The following is a 22,942-nucleotide window of genomic DNA, read 5'->3' on the forward strand; positions in this document are numbered from 1 at the left end:
ATGCTAATGCTAAGTGGAAGGACTGACAGGACCGTGTCTCAGTTTAGTAGAGGAACGGTTTATATCGGCATGTCCAGTGTTCCTTTACACGACTAATACTATAGTAGTAGTACCACGACCCACAGGTTGGTGGCCTCAGGTGAATACTGCCGTTGTGTCCTTGGGCCGGACACTTAACTCGCCCCGCCCCCAGTCTGTGTGAATGGTAGAAAACCGCTATTTAAAGGGTTAATTCAAGTGTTCGAGTGTTTAGTCCTGTTTATGTTTAGTTTAGGAGTCGACAGAGTGTGTGTGGAAGAGCCGCTTGTGAAGTGTCTTGGGAGAGGGAAGCCTGCCCTGCTCTGGTTCCTGGTCCGGTTCTTTCACGGTTGTTCTGCTCCTTTGCTCCAGCTCTCGTACGGCTCCAGTTCCCCGGCTCTGTCCAATCGCCAGCGCTTCCCGACGTTCTTCCGGACTCATCCCTCGGCGACGCTCCACAATCCCACGCGAGTCCAGCTGTTCCAGAAGTGGAAGTGGACGCGCATCGCCACCATCCAGCAGACCACCGAAGTCTTCACCTCCGTCAGTGGCTTTTATGGCTTTAAGAAACACATGCCCTATTTTCCGGAGTATAAGTCGCACTGGAGTATAAGTCTCACCAGCCAAAAAAATGCATATTAGAGAAGAAAAAAACATGTATAAGTCGCTCTGGCGTATACGTTTTGGGGAATTGTATTGAACATGGTGAATAGGTGTATGCATGCTAGCATGCTAACGCTAACACCTTCAGCTACATTAGGAACAGACAGAACTGTGGTAAGTGTCTGGTATGTTAACGTAACATATGAACAGTTATTCAGATAACTATAGCGTAAAGAACATGCTAACAAGTTTACCAAAGCATCAGTTTTACCCCAAATCACTAAATCCACTGAATTCTTCTTCCTCTGTGTCACTTCTAAACAACTCCACAAACTCCAGAGGAAGTGCAGATTCTTCTTCTGCGTCGCTTAGAGCCTAGAGCGCCCTCTTGTGGTTGTCAGTGGGAAAATTATGAATAATATCACATATAAGTCGCTCTGGAGTATAAGTCGCACCGCGGCCAAAACTATGAAAAAAGGTGCTACTTATATACGGTACTTGGAGTCTTACAGTTTCAGACTTTTTAACGAGGTGAACTCTCGTTTGCTCCTCCCAGACTCTGGACGACCTGGAGCAGCGCACGAAGGAGGCGGGGATCGAGATCAGCGTCCGACAGTCGTTCCTCACCGACCCGGCGGTGGCTGTGAAGAACCTTAAGGTGCATCACGTTCACGCGCAGCTGTTAGCATTAGCATCATTCACCACTCCCCCCCCCTGCACGGCTGTTCTCGCTCGTTAGCATTAGGATTAGCATCATTCACCACTCCCCCTACCCTGCGGCTGCTCTCGCTCATTAGCATTAGCGTTAGCATCGTTCACCACCCCCCCTCCCCGCACGGCTGCTCTCGCTCATTAGCATTAGCACGTGCCGCTGCTATAAGAGCGGGAGATGAAGGCGCGGTGCTAATTAGCGGCGCGCTCTGATGCCTTTGTGTTCGGCGCCAGCTGCAGCTCCTTTTGGACGTTTGCATCGCGGCGTCTGAAAAGACGGTTTTGAATATGAACGATAAAAACTGCAAACAAACAAAACACGACGTCTGACGTCGACGCGAGTTTAGACTGAAATACTCTGAAACTTTAATTAAAAAAAAAAATGTTTTTGTTTATAAGAGATCTTCTACTGAGAGTGTTTTTCAAACTTCCTATAAGTGATCTGTTCTGTTCTTCTGTATCTCCCTGCGGTGCAACAATGAAATTTCCCTATGTGGGACAATAAAGGAATATCTTATCTTATCTTAAACTGAAAAACTGTAACTGACTAAAAACAAGAGGGGATATATATATATATATATATATATATATATATATATATATATATATATATATATATATATATATATATCCCAAATAAATAAATAATAAAATAAATAAATAAAATAAACACAAAATGAAATACAAAATGAAATACAAAATGAAATACAATAATAAATAAAATAAATAATAATAAGGCAGGAATTAAAAAATATGTTAACTAAATGAAATAAAAAATACTTTGACTGAATATCTACGCACAATTCACAATTAACAATTTCAAGCTAATATAAGAAATAAATAAATTGCAAGAAAAGCTAAAATACAAACAACAAATTACAAATATTTAAAAACATTTTATTAAAAAATCAGCACTTTTTGTAAAATAGTAGAAAAAGCTTCAGTTGTAGTCATCTGGACTCAGTTTGAAAAAATAGACGTTTCGACTCTCATCCAAGAGTCATTGTCAATAACAGAATTTAGGTCGAGAACTCCGATATTAATACTGTTCTGTGGTAAGACCCGCCCATTGGGAGGAGCCTTCCTGAAGTAGAAAGAGTTGTTGGTTTCAACAGAAACTTCCCCCTTGTATCTACCGAGCCTATTCAGAATCTTAATGGGCTGTTAAAACCTCTTTGTCTTAGTGAGACCCTGGCTCAACCACCCTGAGTACCTGATTAACATCTACATGTCCTGGTCCTGGTCCTTTACCTTTCCAGGGGTTCAGTAACCCATTATAAATAACAGGAAGATTAAACCTTAGCCCTCCATTTCTGTTTAAAGAAGGTCTTTCTTTTTTAACAAAAATAGCTTCCTTGACTCCTCTTTCAAACCATCTTTTCTCCTGCTTAAAACCTTCACCTCACCGTCTTCAAACGAGTGATTAGAGGCTTCAAGATGGAGATGCACGGCACTCTGAGGTCCTGAACTTGTATTTCTTCTGTGCTGATAAAGCCTCTTGTGTAGAGGCTGTTTTGTCTCACCTATGTACCGTTCTTTACAACTTTCTTCACTGCATTGGATCGAATAAACTACATTGCTCTGTTTTTGAGTCGGCAACTTGTCCTTTGGGTGAACCAGTTTTTGTCTTAAAGTGTTTCCTGGTTTAAAATAAACAGGGACTTCGTGTTGTCTAAAAATTCTCTGCAGTTTTTCCGACAGGCCAGACACATAAGGGATAGAAACACCCTTCCTTCTCTGTTCAGTTTCCCTTTTGTCCTGCTTCTTGGTTCTCTTCACTCTGTTGAGAGCCCAAGCGGGGTAACCACAGGCTGAGAGGGCATTTCGGACATGTTTTTCCTCTTTCTTCTTGCCCTCTGAGCTGGTGGGCACACCTTGAGCTCTGTGTTGTAAGGTTCAACTTGCTTGGGCTCGCTTGGGCTCTCAACAGAGTGAAGAGAACCAAGAAGCAGGACAAAAGGGAAACTGAACAGAGAAGGAAGGGTGTCTCTATCCCTTATGTGTCTGGCCTGTCGGAAAAACTGCAGAGAATTTTTAGACAACACGAAGTCCCTGTTTATTTTAAACCAGGAAACACTTTAAGACAAAAACTGGTTCACCCTAAGGACAAGTTGCCGACTCAAAAACAGAGCAATGTAGTTTATTCGATCCAATGCAGTGAAGAAAGTTGTAAAGAACGTTACATAGGTGAGACGAAACAGCCTCTACACAAGAGGCTTTATCAGCACAGAAGAAATACAAGTTCAGGTCCACAGAGCGCCGTGCATCTCCATCTTGAAGCCTCTAATCACTCGTTTGAAGACGGTGAGGTGAAGGTTTTAAGCAGGGAGAAAAGATGGTTTGAAAGAGGAGTCAAGGAAGCTATTTTTGTTAAAAAAAAAAAAAAAAAAAAAAAAAAGAAAGACCTTCTTTAAACAGAAATGGAGGGCTTAGGTTTAATCTTCCTGTTATCTATAATGGGTTACTGAACCCCTGGAAAGGTAAAGGACCAGGGCATTCAAATGCTAATCAGGTACTCAGGGTGGTTGAGCCAGGGTCTCACTAAGACAAAGAGGTTTTAACAGCCCATTAAGATTCTGAATAGGCTAGCTCGGTAGATACAAGGGGAGAGTTTCTGTTGAAACAAACAACTCTTTCTACTTCAGGAAGGCTCCTCCCAATGGGCGGGTCTTACCACAGAACAGTATTAATATCGGAGTTCTCGACCTAAATTCTGTTATTGACAATGACTCTTGGATGAGAGTCGAAACGTCTACTTTTTCAAACTGAGTCCAGATGACTACAACTGAAGCTTTTTCTACTATGGAACACGCCTGGACGAATGAGGGATTACACCGACACTTTTTGTAAAATTAAATATTATCGTATACATTTGCCCCAGCCTCTGTCGATAACATCACTCTCTCACAACGCATCGAAAATCATGAATTACCTTGACATTGTGTGGTTCATTTTGCCGTCTCTCGCTCGTCGTGACCCCCACTTTCCGCTCCTGTTTCCCCAGCGACAGGATGCCCGGATCATCGTGGGCCTGTTCTACGAGACGGAGGCGAGGAAAGTCTTCTGCGAGGTCAGTGTCGCTCGTGTCCGTCTGGGGAGATGTTTGGAATATAACACGGCGTTATGCAAATCCGAGCTCGTTAACCTTGAGACGCAGAGCTTTTTGACAACAACGCACAGTTTCCATAACGAGCACAAACGGCTGAATTAAAGGCGCGTCAGCTTTTCTCTCTGCGCATTATTAATAACGCCGCAGTCTTTTAAAGGACAAGCATTTCACTTTGGACGGCGTGATAGTGCTGTCCCCGAAACACAGACATACTAGAGGGTAAAGTCACGACAGCGTTAGTTAAACGTTAAGAATTGCTATGGAAAAGGGGGCGTGGTCTGCCAAAATGCAAAGGACCTCGCGCAGGTTCGGAGAGATTTTTGTGGAGTTTTGTCGTGTTTGTTGCTGCCAAAAGTGCAGTCCAAAAGTATCCATCGGTCGTCGCAGGAGTTCTACGTCCCAGGGAACGCCCTCATGCTCAGGACGTTCCTTGCGTGGGACGTCAGGACTTTAAACTATTCCGTTTTCTCCACATCTCAAGCTGTTACTCCCGAATAATAAATGACCCTAAAATCAAATAACAAATGAATAGGACATTTATATGGATTTTGCCTGCTTTATTACAAGTCCCTAAAACAATTTTTTTTGTGAATTTCAGGTTCAGATTTTAAAAGAGAACGGTCAAAACCCAATAAAAGCTAACGCTAAAGCTAAAGCTAGTGTCAGTCAGAGCGTCCTCCGACTCCAGCTTTAATTGAAATGTTTGTACTTATAATCAGATGAATACGATGTTTGTGCTCCAAAGAGTTCAGTTTGAATTGCCAAAGCGTAAGTTTATTGGTCTCAGTCCAGTGTTTGTGAGGAAGACGAGCAGCCACAGTTTCCTCAGTATTGTCTTCTTTTCCTAAACGTTTCCTCAGATGTCTCAGATCAGTCGATTACACAACTGCACATTCTGCTTTTGGTTCGGACTCATTCTTGAGCCTGGACCTGTCACCATCAGATCTGAGACGAGTGGGAGGACTTCATTTACATCTGTGAGACTTTAAACACATTAGTGACATTAACAATGCATCCAGAATTAAACCAGCTCTAAAACAGCTCTAAACCAGGACTAAACCAGGTCTAAACAAGGTCTAAACAAGGTCTAAACCAGGACTAAACCAGGACTAAACCAGCTCTAAACAAGGTCTAAACCAGGACTAAACCAGGACTAAACCAGCTCTAAACCAGGTCTAAACCAGGACTAAACCTGGATTAAACCAGGTCTAAACCAGGTCTAAACCAGGTTTAAACCAGGTCTAAACCAGCTCTAAACCAGCTCTAAACCAGGACTAAACCTGGATTAAACCTGGATTAAACCAGGACTAAACCAGGACTAAACCAGGACTGGTCTTAGACCCTGGTCAGAATCCCTCACATGTCGATTGCAGGTGTTCAAGGAGAAGTTGTACGGTAAGAAGTACGTGTGGTTCCTGATTGGCTGGTACGCCGACAACTGGTTCAAGATCAAGGACCCGGCGATAAACTGCACCGTGGAGAACATGACGGAGGCTGTGGAGGGACACGTAACCACTGAGATCGTCATGCTCAACCCCGAGACGCTGAAGGGAGTCTCCAACCTGGTGAGAGTCTCCTTCTGAACCTCCTCCTTCTGAACCTCCTTCTGAACCTCCTCCTTCTGAACCTCCTTCTGAACCGCCTTCTGAACCTACCTCTGAACCTCCTTCTGAACCTCCTTCTGAACCTCCCTCTGAACCTCCCTCTGAACCTCCCTCTGAACCTTCCTCTGAACCTCCCTCTGAACCTCCTTCTGAACCTCCCTCTGAACCTTCCTCTGAACCTCCCTCTGAACCTCCTTCTGAACCTCCATCTGAACCTCCCTCTGAACCTCCCTCTGAACCTCCCTCTGAACCTCCATCTGAACCTCCCTCTGAACCTCCTTCTGAACCTCCTTCTGAACCTACCTCTGAACCTCCTTCTGAACCTCCTCCTTCTGAACCTACCTCTGAACCTTCCTCTGAACCTCCCTCTGAACCTCCTTCTGAACCTCCCTCTGAACCTCCATCTGAACCTTCCTCTGAACCTCCCTCTGAACCTCCCTCTGAACCTCCATCTGAACCTCCTTCTGAACCTCCATCTGAACCTCCCTCTGAACCTCCCTCTGAACCTGCATCTGAACCTCCCTCTGAACCTCCTTCTGAACTTCCCTCTGAACCTCCCTCTGAACCTCCTTCTGAACCTCCATCTGAACCTCCATCTGAACCTCCCTCTGAACCTCCTTCTGAACCTCCATCTGAACCTCCTTCTGAACCTCCATCTGAACCTCCTTCTGAACCTCCTTCTGAACCTCCTTCTGAACCTCCATCTGAACCTCCTTCTGAACCTACCTCTGAACCTCCTTCTGAACCTCCCTCTGAACCTCCTTCTGAACCTCCTTCTGAACTTCCCTCTGAACCTCCTTCTGAACTTCCCTCTGAACCTCCCTCTGAACCTCCTTCTGAACCTCCATCTGAACCTCCTTCTGAACCTCCTTCTGAATCTCCTTCTGAACCTCCATCTGAACCTCCTTCTGAACCTACCTCTGAACCTCCTTCTGAACCTCCCTCTGAACCTCCTTCTGAACCTCCTTCTGAACTTCCCTCTGAACCTCCCTCTGAACCCCCTCTGAACCTCCTTCTGAACCTCCTTCTGAACCTCCTTCTGAACCTCCCTCTGAACCTCCATCTGAACCTCCCTCTGAACATCCTTCTGAACTTCCTTCTGAACCTCCTTCTGAACCTCCTTCTGAACCTCCCTCTGAACCTCCTTCTGAACCTCCCTCTGAACCTCCTTCTGAACCTCCTTCTGAACCTCCATCTGAACCTCCTTCTGAACCTCCTTCTGAACCTCCATCTGAACCTCCCTCTGAACCTGCCTCTGAACCTCCTTCTGAACCTCCATCTGAACCTCCCTCTCAACCTCCATCTGAACCTCCCTCTGAACCTCCATCTGAACCTCCTTCTGAACCTCCCTCTGAACCTCCTTCTGAACCTCCATCTGAACCTCCATCTGAACCTCCTTCTGAACCTACCTCTGAACCTCCCTCTGAACCTCCTTCTGAACCTCCTTCTGAACTTCCCTCTGAACCTCCCTCTGAACCTCCCTCTGAACCTCCTTCTGAACCTCCCTCTGAACCTCCTTCTGAACCTCCCTCTGAACCTCCTTCTGAACCTCCATCTGAACCTCCCTCTGAACCTCCTTCTGAACCTCCCTCTGAACCTCCCTCTGAACCTCCTTCTGAACCTCCTTCTGAACCTCCCTCTGAACTCCTTCTGAACCTCCATCTGAACCTCCCTCTGAACCTCCTTCTGAACCTCCTTCTGAACCTCCCTCTGAACCTCCCTCTGAACCTCCCTCTGAACCTCCCTCTGAACCTCCTTCTGAACCTCCTTCTGAACCTCCATCTGAACCTCCATCTGAACTTCCTTCTGAACCTCCTTCTGAACCTCCATCTGAACCTCCCTCTGAACTTCCCTCTGAACCTCCATCTGAACCTCCCTCTGAACCTCCTTCTGAACCTCTATCTGAACCTCCCTCTGAACCTCCCTCTGAACCTCCATCTGAACCTCCCTCTGAACCTCCATCTGAACCTCCCTCTGAACCTCCTTCTGAACCTCCCTCTGAACCTCCCTCTGAACCTCCCTCTGAACCTCCCTCTGAACTTCCATCTGAACCTCCCTCTGAACCTCCTTCTGAACCTCCATCTGAACCTCCATCTGAACCTCCATCTGAACCTCCTTCTGAACCTACCTCTGGACCTCCTTCTGAACCTCCCTCTGAACCTCCTTCTGAACCTCCTTCTGAACCTCCCTCTGAACCTCCCTCTGAACCTCCCTCTGAACCTCCTTCTGAACCTCCTTCTGAACCTCCCTCTGAACCTCCTTCTGAACCTCCCTCTGAACCTCCCTCTGAACCTCCCTCTGAACCTCCTTCTGAACCTCCCTCTGAACCTCCCTCTGAACCTCCTTCTGAACCTCCCTCTGAACCTCCTTCTCAACCTCCATCTGAACCTCCCTCTGAACCTCCTTCTGAACCTCCTTCTGAACCTCCCTCTGAACCTCCTTCTGAACCTCCATCTGAACCTCCCTCTGAACCTCCTTCTTAACCTCCTTCTGAACCTCCATCTGAACCTCCATCTGAACCTCCATCTGAACCTCCTTCTGAACCTACCTCTGAACCTCCCTCTGAACCTCCTTCTGAACCTCCTTCTGAACTTCCCTCTGAACCTCCCTCTGAACCTCCCTCTGAACCTCCTTCTGAACCTCCTTCTGAACCTCCCTCTGAACCTCCTTCTGAACCTCCCTCTGAACATCCTTCTGAACCTCCCTCTGAACCTCCTTCTGAACCTACATCTGAACCTCCCTCTGAACCTCCCTCTGAACCTCCTTCTGAACCTCCTTCTGAACCTCCCTCTGAACCTCCTTCTGAACCTCCCTCTGAACCTCCCTCTGAACCTCCTTCTGAACCTCCTTCTGAACCTCCCTCTGAACCTCCCTCTGAACCTCCCTCTGAACCTCCCTCTGAACCTCCTTCTGAACCTCCATCTGAACCTCCATCTGAACCTCCCTCTGAACGTCCGTCTGAACCTCCCTCTGAACATCCCTCTGAACCTCCATCTGAACCTCCCTCTGAACCTCCTTCTGAACCTCCATCTGAACCTCCCTCTGAACCTCCCTCTGAACCTCCATCTGAACCTCCATCTGAACCTCCTTCTGAACCTCCTTCTGAACCTCCCTCTGAACCTCCTTCTGAACCTCCATCTGAACCTCCCTCTGAACCTCCCTCTGAACCTCCATCTGAACCTCCCTCTGAACTTCCATCTGAACCTCCTTCTGAACCTCCTTCTGAACCTCCATCTGAACCTCCATCTGAACCTCCATCTGAACCTCCATCTGAACCTCCTTCTGAACCTACCTCTGAACCTCCCTCTGAACCTCCTTCTGAACCTCCTTCTGAACCTCCCTCTGAACCTCCCTCTGAACCTCCCTCTGAACCTCCTTCTGAACCTCCCTCTGAACCTCCTTCTCAACCTCCATCTGAACCTCCCTCTGAACCTCCTTCTGAACCTCCTTCTGAACCTCCATCTGAACCTCCCTCTGAACCTCCTTCTGAACCTCCTTCTGAACCTCCCTCTGAACCTCCCTCTGAACCTCCCTCTGAACCTCCTTCTGAACCTCCTTCTGAACCTCCATCTGAACCTCCTTCTGAACCTCCATCTGAACCTCCCTCTGAACCTCCTTCTGAACCTCCCTCTGAACCTCCTTCTGAACCTCCCTCTGAACCTCCCTCTGAACCTCCCTCTGAACCTCCATCTGAACCTCCCTCTGAACCTCCTTCTGAACCTCCCTCTGAACCTCCATCTGAACCTCCTTCTGAACCTCCTTCTGAACCTCCCTCTGAACCTCCCTCTGAACCTCCATCTGAACCTCCCTCTGAACCTCCCTCTGAACCTCCATCTGAACCTCCCTCTGAACCTCCCTCTGAACCTCCATCTGAACCTCCCTCTGAACCTCCTTCTGAACCTCCCTCTGAACCTCCATCTGAACCTCCCTCTGAACCTCCATCTGAACCTCCATCTGAACCTCCATCTGAACCTCCTTCTGAACCTCCCTCTGAACCTCCCTCTGAACCTCCCTCTGAACCTGCAAATAAATCATTTAAATGTTTTATTTTCTGAGTCGATTCCATCTCTGGAGTTTGTGTCGCTCATTGAAATTCCCACGCTGCGTTTGGTATTTGAACGCTCGGCTGGAGACGGGAAACGAGCTGACGAGGCCCGACTTTATCAGAACCATCTCTGCAGGAGCCGTCTCCTCCTCACAACAGGAAGGAGGAGCTGCTCAGCACAGGAGGAAGGAGAGGAAAGAGTCAGAGGAGCAGAGACGCAAAGACAGAGGAGCAGAGGAACAGAGTCAGAGGAGCAGAGGAGCAAAGACAGAGGAGCAAAGACAGAGGAGCAGAGGAACAGAGTCAGAGGAGCAGAGGAGCAAAGACAGAGGAGCAAAGACAGAGGAGCAGAGGAACAGAGTCAGAGGAGCAGAGGAGCAAAGACAGAGGAGCAAAGGCAGAGGAGCAGAGGAACAGAGTCAGAGGAGCAGAGGAGCAAAGACAGAGGAGCAAAGGCAGAGGAGCAGAGTCAGAGGAGCAGAGTCAGAGGAGCAGAGTCAGAGGAGCAGAGGCGCAGAGGAGCAGAGGAGCAGAGGAGCAGAGTCAGAGGAGCAGAGGTGCAGAGGAGCAGAGTCAGAGGAGCAGAGTCAGAGGAGCAGAGTCAGAGGAGCAGAGGAGCAGAGTCAGGAGCAGAGTCAGAGGAGCAGAGGAGCAGAGTCAGAGGAGCAGAGGAGCAGAGGAGCAGAGGAGCAGAGTCAGAGGAGCAGAGGTGCAGAGGAGCAGAGTCAGAGGAGCAGAGGTGCAGAGGAGCAGAGCACTGAGCGCTCTCCTCTCTCTCAGACTTCGCAGGAGTTCCTGGAGGAGCTGATGTCTCGTCTCGGGGGGATGAACCCGGAGGAGACCGGGGGGTTCCAGGAGGCCCCTCTGGCCTTCGACGCCGTCTGGGCTCTGGCTCTGGCCCTGAACAAAACCTCGGAGCGCCTCAAGGCCAAAGGGCGCCGCCTAGAGGACTTCAACTACAACAACCACGACATCACCTCGGAGATCTACCGCGCGCTCAACACCAGCTCCTTCGAGGGCGTGTCCGTGAGTTCAGGGGCCAAAAACATCATTTCACTTCCACTTAGATCAATACATGAAACTGAGAATGTGCCGCGATGTCATAGGTGCTCTGACAAAGCGTCAGAACAGAAGAAACCGCTAGCTTCAAGACTAAAATTATCAATCGAAATCGCAATAAAATGAAAGTGACGCATGACAGGTTTTTACGACGTTCTTATTTTGAATTTATTTGGTGTGTTTGTACCTGTTGTACTTATAAATGACCAAATAAAGTCAAAATTAGAAAATCGTAAAAAAAAAAAAAAATTGTTTTACACCGATCGAGCAGGTATTTGTGGAGAAAACGTTGACAGTGACATATCTTATCTTATCTTATCTTATCACACCAGGGACACTCATACAGGAAGTGACATCACACCAGGGACACTCATACAGGACGTGACATCACAGAAGGAACACTCATACAGGAAGTGACATCACACCAGGGACACTCATACAGGACGTGACATCAAAGAAGGAACACTCATACAGGAAGTGACATCACACCAGGGACACTCATACAGGAACTGACATCACACCAGGGACACTCATACAGGAAGTGACATCACACCAGGGACACTCATACAGGAAGTGACATCACACCAGGAACACTCATACAGAAAGTGACATCACACCAGGGACACTCAAACAGGAAGTGACATCACACCAGGGACACTCATACAGGAAGTGACATCACACCAGGGACACTCATACAGGAAGTGACATCACACCAGGGACACACATACAGGACGTGATATCACACCAGGGACACTCATACAGGACGTGATATCACACCAGGGACACTCATACAGGACGTGACATCACACCAGGAACACTCATACAGGAAGTGACATCACACCAGGGACACTCATACAGGAAGTGACATCACACCAGGGACACTCATTCAGGAAGTGACATCACACCAGGGACCCTCATACAGGAAGTGACATCACACCAGGGACACTCATACAGGACGTGACATCACACCAGGAACACTCATACAGGAAGTGACATCACACCAGGGACACTCATTCAGGAAGTGACATCACACCAGGGACACTCATTCAGGAAGTGACATCACACCAGGGACACTCATACAGGAAGTGACATCACACCAGGAACACTCATACAGAAAGTGACATCACACCAGGGACACTCATACAGGAAGTGACATCATACCAGGGACACTCATACAGGAAGTGACATCACACTAGGGACACGCATACAGAAAGTGACATCACACCAGGGACACTCATACAGGAAGTGACATCACACCAGGGACACTCATACAGCAAGTGACATCACACCAGGGACACTCATACAGGAAGTGACATCACACAAGGAACACTCATACAGGAAGTGACATCACACCAGGGACACTCATACAGGAAGTGACATCACACCAGGGACACTCATTCAGGAAGTGACATCACACCAGGGACCCTCATACAGGAAGTGACATCACACCAGGGACACTCATACAGGACGTGACATCACACCAGGAACACTCATACAGGAAGTGACATCACACCAGGGACACTCATTCAGGAAGTGACATCACACCAGGGACACTCATTCAGGAAGTGACATCACACCAGGGACACTCATACAGGAAGTGACATCACACCAGGAACACTCATACAGAAAGTGACATCACACCAGGGACACTCATACAGGAAGTGACATCATACCAGGGACACTCATACAGGAAGTGACATCACACTAGGGACACTCATACAGAAAGTGACATCACACCAGGGACACTCATACAGGAAGTGACATCACACCAGGAACACTCATACAGGAAGTGACATCACACCAGGGACACTCATACAGGAAGTGACATCACACAAGGAACACTCATACAGGAAGTGACATCACACCAGGGACACTCATACAGGACGTGACATCACACCAGGAACACTCATACAGGAAGTGACATCACACCAGGGACACTCATTCAGGAAGTGACATCACACCAGGGACACTCATTCAGGAAGTGACATCACACCAGGGACACCCATTCAGGAAGTGACATCACAACAGGGACACTCATACAGGAAGTGACATCACACCAGGGACACTCATACAGGAAGTGACATCACACAAGGAACACTCATACAGGAAGTGACATCACACCAGGGACACTCATACAGGACGTGACATCACACCAGGAACACTCATACAGGAAGTGACATCACACCAGGGACACTCATACAGGAAGTGACATCACACCAGGGACACTCATTCAGGAAGTGACATCACACCAGGGACACTCATTCAGGAAGTGACATCACACCAGGGACACCCATTCAGGAAGTGACATCACACCAGGGACACTCATACAGGAAGTGACATCAAACCAGGGACACTCATACAGCAAGTGACATCACACCAGGGAAAATCATTCGGGAAGTGACATCACACCAGGGACACTCATACAGGAAGTGACATCACACCAGGGACACTCATACAGCAAGTGACATCACACCAGGGACACACATAAAGGAAGTGACATCACACTAGAGACCCTCATGCAGAAAGTGACATCACACCAGGGACACACATGCAGGACGTGACATCACACCAGGAACACTCATACAGGAAGTGACATCACACCAGGAACACTCATACAGGAAGTGACATCACACCAGGGACACTCATACAGGAAGTGACATCACACCAGGGACACTCATACAGGAAGTGAAATCACACCAGGAACACTCATACAGGAAGTGACACCACACCAGGGACACTCATTCAGGAAGTGACATCACACCAGGGACCCTCATACAGGAAGTGACATCACACCAGGGACACTCATACAGCAAGTGACATCACACCAGGGACACACATACAGGAAGTGACATCACACCAGGGACACTCATACAGGAAGTGACATCACACCAGGGACACTCATACAGGAAGTGACATCACACCAGGGACACTCATACAGGAAGTGACATCACACCAGGGACCCTCATACAGGAAGTGACATCACACCAGGGAGACTCATACAGGAAGTGAAATCACACTAGAGACCCTCATACAGGAAATGACATCACACCAGGGACACTCATGCAGGAAGTGACATCACACCAGGGACACACATACAGGACGTGACATCACACCAGGAACACTCATACAGGAAGTGACATCACACCAGGGACACTCATACAGGAAGAGACATCACACCAGGGACACTCATACAGGACGTGACATCACACCAGGAATACTCATACAGGAAGTGACATCACACCAGGGACACTCTTACAGGAAGTGACATCACACCAGGTACACACATACAGGACGTGACATCACACCAGGAACACTCCTACAGGAAGTGACATCACACCAGGGACACTCATACAGGAAGTGACATCACACCAGGGACACTCATTCAGGAAGTGACATCACACCAGGGACCCTCATACAGGAAGTGACATCACACCAGGGACACTCATACAGAACGTGACATCACACCAGGAACACTCATACAGGAAGTGACATCACACCAGGGACACTCATACAGGAAGTGACATCACACCAGGGACACTCATTCAGGAAGTGACATCACACCAGGGACACTCATTCAGGAAGTGACATCACACCAGGGACACCCATTCAGGAAGTGACATCACACCAGGGACACTCATACAGGAAGTGACATGACACCAGGGACACTCATTCAGGAAGTGACATCACACCAGGGACACTCATTCAGGAAGTGACATCACACCAGGGACACTCATACAGGAAGTGACATCACACCAGGAACACTCATACAGAAAGTGACATCACACCAGGGACACTCATACAGGAAGTGACATCATACCAGGGACACTCATACAGGAAGTGACATCACACTAGGGACACTCATACAGAAAGTGACATCACACCAGGGACACTCATACAGGAAGTGACATCACACCAGGAACACTCATACAGGAAGTGACATCACACCAGGGACACTCATACAGGAAGTGACATCACACAAGGAACACTCATACAGGAAGTGACATCACACCAGGGACACTCATACAGGACGTGACATCACACCAGGAACACTCATACAGGAAGTGACATCACACCAGGGACACTCATACAGGAAGTGACATCACACCAGGGACACTCATTCAGGAAGTGACATCACACCAGGGACACTCATTCAGGAAGTGACATCACACCAGGGACACCCATTCAGGAAGTGACATCACACCAGGGACACTCATACAGGAAGTGACATCACACCAGGGACACTCATACAGGAAGTGACATCACACAAGGAACACTCATACAGGAAGTGACATCACACCAGGGACACTCATACAGGACGTGACATCACACCAGGAACACTCATACAGGAAGTGACATCACACCAGGGACACTCATACAGGAAGTGACATCACACCAGGGACACTCATTCAGGAAGTGACATCACACCAGGGACACTCATTCAGGAAGTGACATCACACCAGGGACACCCATTCAGGAAGTGACATCACACCAGGGACACTCATACAGGAAGTGACATCAAACCAGGGACACTCATACAGCAAGTGACATCACACCAGGGAAAATCATTCGGGAAGTGACATCACACCAGGGACACTCATACAGGAAGTGACATCACACCAGGGACACTCATACAGCAAGTGACATCACACCAGGGACACACATAAAGGAAGTGACATCACACTAGAGACCCTCATGCAGAAAGTGACATCACACCAGGGACACACATGCAGGACGTGACATCACACCAGGAACACTCATACAGGAAGTGACATCACACCAGGGACACTCATACAGGAAGTGACATCACACCAGGGACACTCATACAGGAAGTGAAATCACACCAGGAACACTCATACAGGAAGTGACACCACACCAGGGACACTCATTCAGGAAGTGACATCACACCAGGGACCCTCATACAGGAAGTGACATCACACCAGGGACACTCATACAGCAAGTGACATCACACCAGGGACACACATACAGGAAGTGACATCACACCAGGGACACTCATACAGGAAGTGACATCACACCAGGGACACTCATACAGGAAGTGACATCACACCAGGGACACTCATACAGGAAGTGACATCACACTAGGGACCCTCATACAGGAAGTGACATCACACCAGGGAGACTCATACAGGAAGTGAAATCACACTAGAGACCCTCATACAGGAAATGACATCACACCAGGGACACTCATGCAGGAAGTGACATCACACCAGGGACACACATACAGGACGTGACATCACACCAGGAACACTCATACAGGAAGTGACATCACACCAGGGACACTCATACAGGAAGAGACATCACACCAGGGACACTCATACAGGACGTGACATCACACCAGGAATACTCATACAGGAAGTGACATCACACCAGGGACACTCTTACAGGAAGTGACATCACACCAGGTACACACATACAGGACGTGACATCACACCAGGAACACTCCTACAGGAAGTGACATCACACCAGGGACACTCATACAGGAAGTGACATCACACCAGGGACACTCATTCAGGAAGTGACATCACACCAGGGACCCTCATACAGGAAGTGACATCACACCAGGGACACTCATACAGAACGTGACATCACACCAGGAACACTCATACAGGAAGTGACATCACACCAGGGACACTCATACAGGAAGTGACATCACACCAGGGACACTCATTCAGGAAGTGACATCACACCAGGGACACTCATTCAGGAAGTGACATCACACCAGGGACACCCATTCAGGAAGTGACATCACACCAGGGACACTCATACAGGAAGTGACATCACACCAGGGACACTCATACAGCAAGTGACATCACACCAGGGAAAATCATTCGGGAAGTGACATCACACCAGGGACACCCATTCAGGAAGTGACATCACACCAGGGACACTCATACAGGAAGTGACATCACACCAGGGACACTCATACAGGAAGTGACATCACACTAGAGACCCTCATGCAGGAAGTGACATCACACCAGGGACATACATGCAGGACGTGACATCACACCAGGAACATTCATACAGGAAGTGACATCACACCAGGGACACTCATACAGGAAGTGACATCACACCAGGGACACTCATACAGGAAGTGAAATCACACCAGGAACACTCATACAGGAAGTGACACCACACCAGGGACACTCATTCAGGAAGTGACATCACACCAGGGACAGCCATTCAGGAAGTGACATCACACCAGGGACCCTCATACAGGAAGTGACATCACACCAGGGACACTCATACAGCAAGTGACATCACACCAGGGACACACATACAGGAAGTGACATCACACCAGGGACACTCATACAGGAAGTGACATCACACCAGGGACACTCATACAGGAAGTGACATCACACCAGGGACACTCATACAGGAAGTGACATCACACTAGGGACCCTCATACAGGAAGTGACATCACACCAGGGACACTCATACAGGAAGTGACATCACACTAGAGACCCTCATACAGGAAATGACATCACACCAGGAACACTCATACAGGAAGTGACATCACACCAGGGACACTCATACAGGAAGTGACATCACACCAGGGACCCTCATACAGGAAGTGACATCACACCAGGGACACTCATACAGGAAGTGACATCACACTAGAGACCCTCATACAGGAAATGACATCACACCAGGGACACTCATGCAGGAAGTGACATCACACCAGGGACACACATACAGGACGTGACATCACACCAGGAACACTCATACAGGAAGTGACATCACACCAGGGACACTCATACAGGAAGTGACATCACACCAGGGACACTCATACAGGACGTGACATCACACCAGGAATACTCATACAGGAAGTGACATCACACCAGGGACACTCATACAGGAAGTGACATCACACCAGGGACACACATACAGGACGTGACATCACACCAGGAACACTCCTACAGGAAGTGACATCACACCAGGGACACTCATACAAGAAGTGACATCACACCAGGGACACTCATACAGGACGTGACATCACACCAGGAACACTCATACAGGAAGTGACATCACACCAGGGACACTCATACAGGAAGTGACATCACACCAGGGACACTCATTCAGGAAGTGACATCACACCAGGGACCCTCATACAGGAAGTGACATCACACCAGGGACACTCATTCAGGAAGTGACATCACACCAGGGACACCCATTCAGGAAGTGACATCACACCAGGGACACCCATTCAGGAAGTGACATCACACCAGGGACACTCATACAGGAAGTGACATCACACCAGGGACACTCATACTGGAAGTGACATCACACCAGCGACACTCATACAGGAAGTGACATCACACCAGGGACACTCATACAGGAAGTGACATCACACCAGGGACACTCAAACAGGAAGTGACATCACACCACACAAAAGAAACAACTTTTTTGAGTCTTTAAACATTAATTCAACAAAATAAAGTCGCTCTCATATATTTTTTATTCCTCAAGTAAAGCAAAATTGTGACATTAGATGAGTTTTTGCCCAGGAAAGAAAAAGGAAGTGAAAATTATAAACCTAAAGAACCTGCCATTCCGTCAAGATATTTATTTTAAAACTGCATTTTAGTTCAGTGAGTCGTCCGACCTGTAGGGGGCACTACTTACTCTGAAATGAAAACGTCTAAATTAGTCTGGTTTTAGTTTTTAAACTTGAATCTCCAGTCGTCCGGCTCAGGGGGTAAACGTCATGTCTGCTCCTTCCTCAGGGTCATGTGGTGTTCGACGCCCAGGGCTCCAGGATGGCCATGACGCTCATCGAACAGCTGCAAGGTAAAAGACACACAACCTCCAGCTGAGGCCGATGGTTCGCTGGAGCGACTCACTCGTTCGCTCACTTTTCAGGAGGGATGTACAAGAAGATCGGTTACTACGACAGCTCGCAGAAGAACCTGTCCTGGTTCGGCAACGACGTCTGGATCGGTGAGTAACACGTGCCGTTTCGTTCGATCGCCCTCCGTCGCGACCTCGAATGTGTATTCAAGCGGATGCAAGTGTGAGTCGTGGTGAAAAATGCACTTTAAAAACACAGAGGAGCTCTTCTGGATGACCACGTGGAGCGATCGAGGCAGAGGAAATGAAGTGCAAAAACAGAAAAGTGGCATCTTTGCTTTTTTAAAATCTCAGGCAAAAACATGTAGTGAATGGAGTCGCCTCTCCGCAGATCTGAGCTGTGACTTGGCCTGCTGGTCTCCATGGAATCATGTGTTCAACTCCTTAAAGGCGGTATGGACGATTTTTCGGCGATTTGAGAACGCAGGCGGAAGTGCGCATGCGCACTCCCCCGTGTGGACTGATACAACACACGTGCGTTTGTTTATTAGCGCAACGGATCGCATCGCATCTCTCGTCTCCCGTAGATTTCTGTCCACTTCTGCGTCAGCTCGAACTGTCTTTCTCCGTCTTCATTTTGCCCCGTACACTGAGGGAACTATATTATGATGGATCCATGCGCTTAGGCACGCGGAAACGTGGGGACGAGCCTGACGCGGCTGCAGGTGAGCGACAGGTGCGTTTTATGATTGATACGTGGCAGGACAAATGATTTATCCACGCCACGAGGAAATATGATACAAAATTTGCTGAAAAAAATCGTCCATTCCACATTTAAGTTTAAAGCTCATTTTTCCTCAAACGTCCGACTAAAAAGAGTCCCGGTTCTGAACGTTTGAACAAATGTCTGGATTCAGATTTGCTCTAAATATGAACGCAAACGACACAGAAACATCAGATTATCTTTGGTAAATAAATATAAGTCTGAGTCTTTTTGAGGATTAAAAACTGAAGCAATTTCACAAAATATTTATTTTAGGGAATAAATTAAATAAAGTCCAGGCAGAATCCAAATGAGAAGATAATAATAATAATAATAATAATAATATATATATATATATATATATATATATATATATATATATCAGTCGGTCCCTCATGTGCCTGAAGAGTGGGTCCAGCTCGCCTCAGTCGGTCCCTCATCTGCCTGAAGAGTGGGTCCAGCTCCAGTCTCCTCGTGTCCGTCTGTGAGAGTCGGATCTCTCCTTCACTGGAACTCCTCCAGGTTTCTACACTTTTTTCCCAAAGAGGTTTTTTTTGTAGTTTTTCCTGGCCGAGAAGGAGGGTCTAAGGACAGAGGACCCTGGGACATCGTCCCTCGCCACCACAGACATTGTCTGACTTCATCGCCACCACAGACATTGTTGATTCATTTCTCCCTGTGGCCCTCAGAGGCAACTGTTGTTGTGATTTTGGGCCTTACAAAAATAAATTGATTTGATTTGATATATATATATATTCAAAAATCATTTTTATTGTTATTGTTTTTTTAATTTGTATTATTATTATTTTAATCTATTTGTTTTATTATTATTATTATTATTATTATTATATATTTTAATTATTATTTGATATCGTTATTTCTTATTTCTTATTATCATTATTTATTTATTTTTATCATTATTTTTCATTATTATGTATTTATTTAGTTTTATATCATGTGAATATCGTGAGAATCTGAACGAAAACAAAGAAGATGAAAAAACAAAAAATAAAACACAAGGCAAAAAGAATAAATAAGAGAAAGACTTCCAAGGGGCGGGGCCAGAGAAAACAAATTGGGTCATTAAAAGAAAAAAATCCCATGAAAAGAAAGTTTAAAGCAAATACATTTCAAAAGTACTGAGTCCAGATTCTTCTAAATGTGTCTGAGTCTGTTCTGGTGTCGGTCCAGACTTTAGTCGTGCAGTTTGTGCCATTTTTTTGTGATGACCTTTTTCCCGTGTGTTCCAAAAGTCCAAAGGGATCCATCTATTGTCCATGGCAGGGGTTTTACGGCCCACGTATGAAGTTCTGAAGTGTCCGGAACAGTCTGCAGTGCTTTGTTATTTATGTTTATGGCACAGTGTCTTGACGGTGTGTCCCGCCCCCCCCCTTGTCCCCGCCTCTCGCTTGTCCCCGCCCTCCCCCTTGTCCCCGCCCTCCCCCTGTCCCCGCCCCCCCCTCAGGAGCCGGGCCGCCCGCAGACCGCACGGTGGTGAGGGAGGAGTACCGCTATCTGTCTCAGAAGCTGTTCGCCGCCGTCTCCGTCTTCGCTGGTCTCGGGATCCTCCTGGGAATCGTGTGCCTCACCTTCAACATCTACAACAGCAACGTGCGGTAAGAGCGCCCCACGGGGTCTTTTTAGAACTCTGAGGACTAACACGGGTCTTTATGGGGACTTTATGGGGTCATTGCGAGGTCATTACGGGGTCTTTACGCGGTCTTTTCAGGGTCTTTATGGGGTCGTTATGGGTTCATTACGGGGTCTTTACTCGGTCTTTACGGAGTCATTACAGGGTCTTTATGGGGTCTTTACTCGGTCTTTACGGAGTCATTACAGGGTCTTTTTGGGGTCTTTTATGACAGAGCTCTCTCTCTCCTGCGCAGATACATCCAGAACTCTCAGCCGTACCTGAACAACATGACGGCCGTGGGCTGCATGATGGCTCTGGCCGCCGTCTTCCCGCTGGGCATCGACGGGCACCACATCCACCGCTCGCAGTTCCCCGTCGTCTGCCAGGTAAGTCCCGGCGACACAAACGGCCCCGCCCCCCGCCCTCGTCTGAACCCTCTGCTGTTGTCGTCCAGTTCCGCCTGTGGCTCCTGGGCCTGGGCTTCAGCGTGGCGTACGGCAGCATGTTCACCAAGATCTGGTGGGTCCACACGCTCTTCACCAAGAAGGACGAGAAGAACGAGAAGAAGAAGGTACGGCGCCATCGCAAACGCACCCCATCGTCCATAAAGCGTTACCAAGTCGCACATTAATCCCCGTTCACACATAATTCCCAGTCAATTGCTCTAATTCCGACTCTGTTTAGTGGTGTAGGACCTGCGGTAAATATTTAGAAGCTGTAGTTTGTGAAGACGTATGGTAAAATAAGGCTGTGTCCGAATGTCCACCCTCGTCCCCTGACCCCTCCTTCACTGCCTTCTCCTCGCCGAGGGTCACCTGACTCTGGCGTCCGAGTGGAAAAGAAAAGGCTGCAAAACTCGGATTGTCTGTGATAAATACTGTTAAATTCCGCCCGGCGCATATTTATGGACAAATAATCCCCACACAAGTCCTGTATCTCACATTTAACGACAAACGGACTGGGTTATTACTCTTTTAGCCTTTGATGGTGGCTCAAGCTAAGGTTAGCGGCTAATGCTAGCGAGTCTGCGGCTAACGGTTTATTTAAGAGTGTTTTGTTCATATTCTGGAGTCAGAGCGTTTAAACAGCTCTTCTGCTTCATTCAGTCTGTCGTGTCCAGTTAGTAAGACCGGTCGCTGTTGTTTTTCCGACTCTCGCAGTGCATTGTGGTCTATAGTGACCCCTAGTGACCATCTACTACTACTACTTTTCAAGGTGCATTGTAGGACATTTTGAGTGCACAAGTTTTTCACCTGCTGGACATTTGGACAGCACTGCAAAATGGCATGAGCCCTAAATAGTGCCCCCTGTAGAGAAGAGAGTTTAAAATGACAGGAAGTGGAGCTGAGTCCCTCTGTGATGTCATCAGTGTGTGACACAGAGACAGTTTAAACCATGGTTGGACTGAATAAAGGTGTTTTATGGTGTTATTGTGTCAGATCAGAACTGTTGATGTGTCATTGATGTGAAGTTTGGCTCTTGTTTACAGTCTGGTTGCTATAGTAACAGCTGCGGAATCACCTCTGTCATATCTGCGCTCACGGCCAACCGGAAGTACAATTATGAACTTTACACAAGTGGGCAAAATGTT

At 47.7% G+C, this 22,942-nt stretch overlaps 1 protein-coding gene across 1 annotated transcript; it reads left to right on the top strand.

The window, feature by feature from the left end:
* Positions 1-323: 323 nt before the first annotated feature.
* Positions 324-21,922, top strand: LOC140348440 (gamma-aminobutyric acid type B receptor subunit 1-like; the record flags this gene model as incomplete). The annotated part of the gene is made up of 10 exons (XM_072434363.1): positions 324-561; positions 1,178-1,279; positions 4,337-4,402; positions 5,815-6,006; positions 10,871-11,116; positions 18,892-18,955; positions 19,028-19,105; positions 21,184-21,334; positions 21,605-21,737; positions 21,806-21,922. Coding segments are annotated over 10 exons (1,387 nt in total), but the record flags the coding sequence as incomplete, so codon positions are not given.
* Positions 21,923-22,942: the final 1,020 nt, after the last annotated feature.

Source organism: Eucyclogobius newberryi, unplaced genomic scaffold (genome assembly GCF_026437365.1).
Source record: "Eucyclogobius newberryi isolate DKJ021-1_F unplaced genomic scaffold, fEucNew1.0.hap1 SCAF_699, whole genome shotgun sequence".
NCBI lineage: Eukaryota > Metazoa > Chordata > Actinopteri > Gobiiformes > Gobiidae > Eucyclogobius > Eucyclogobius newberryi.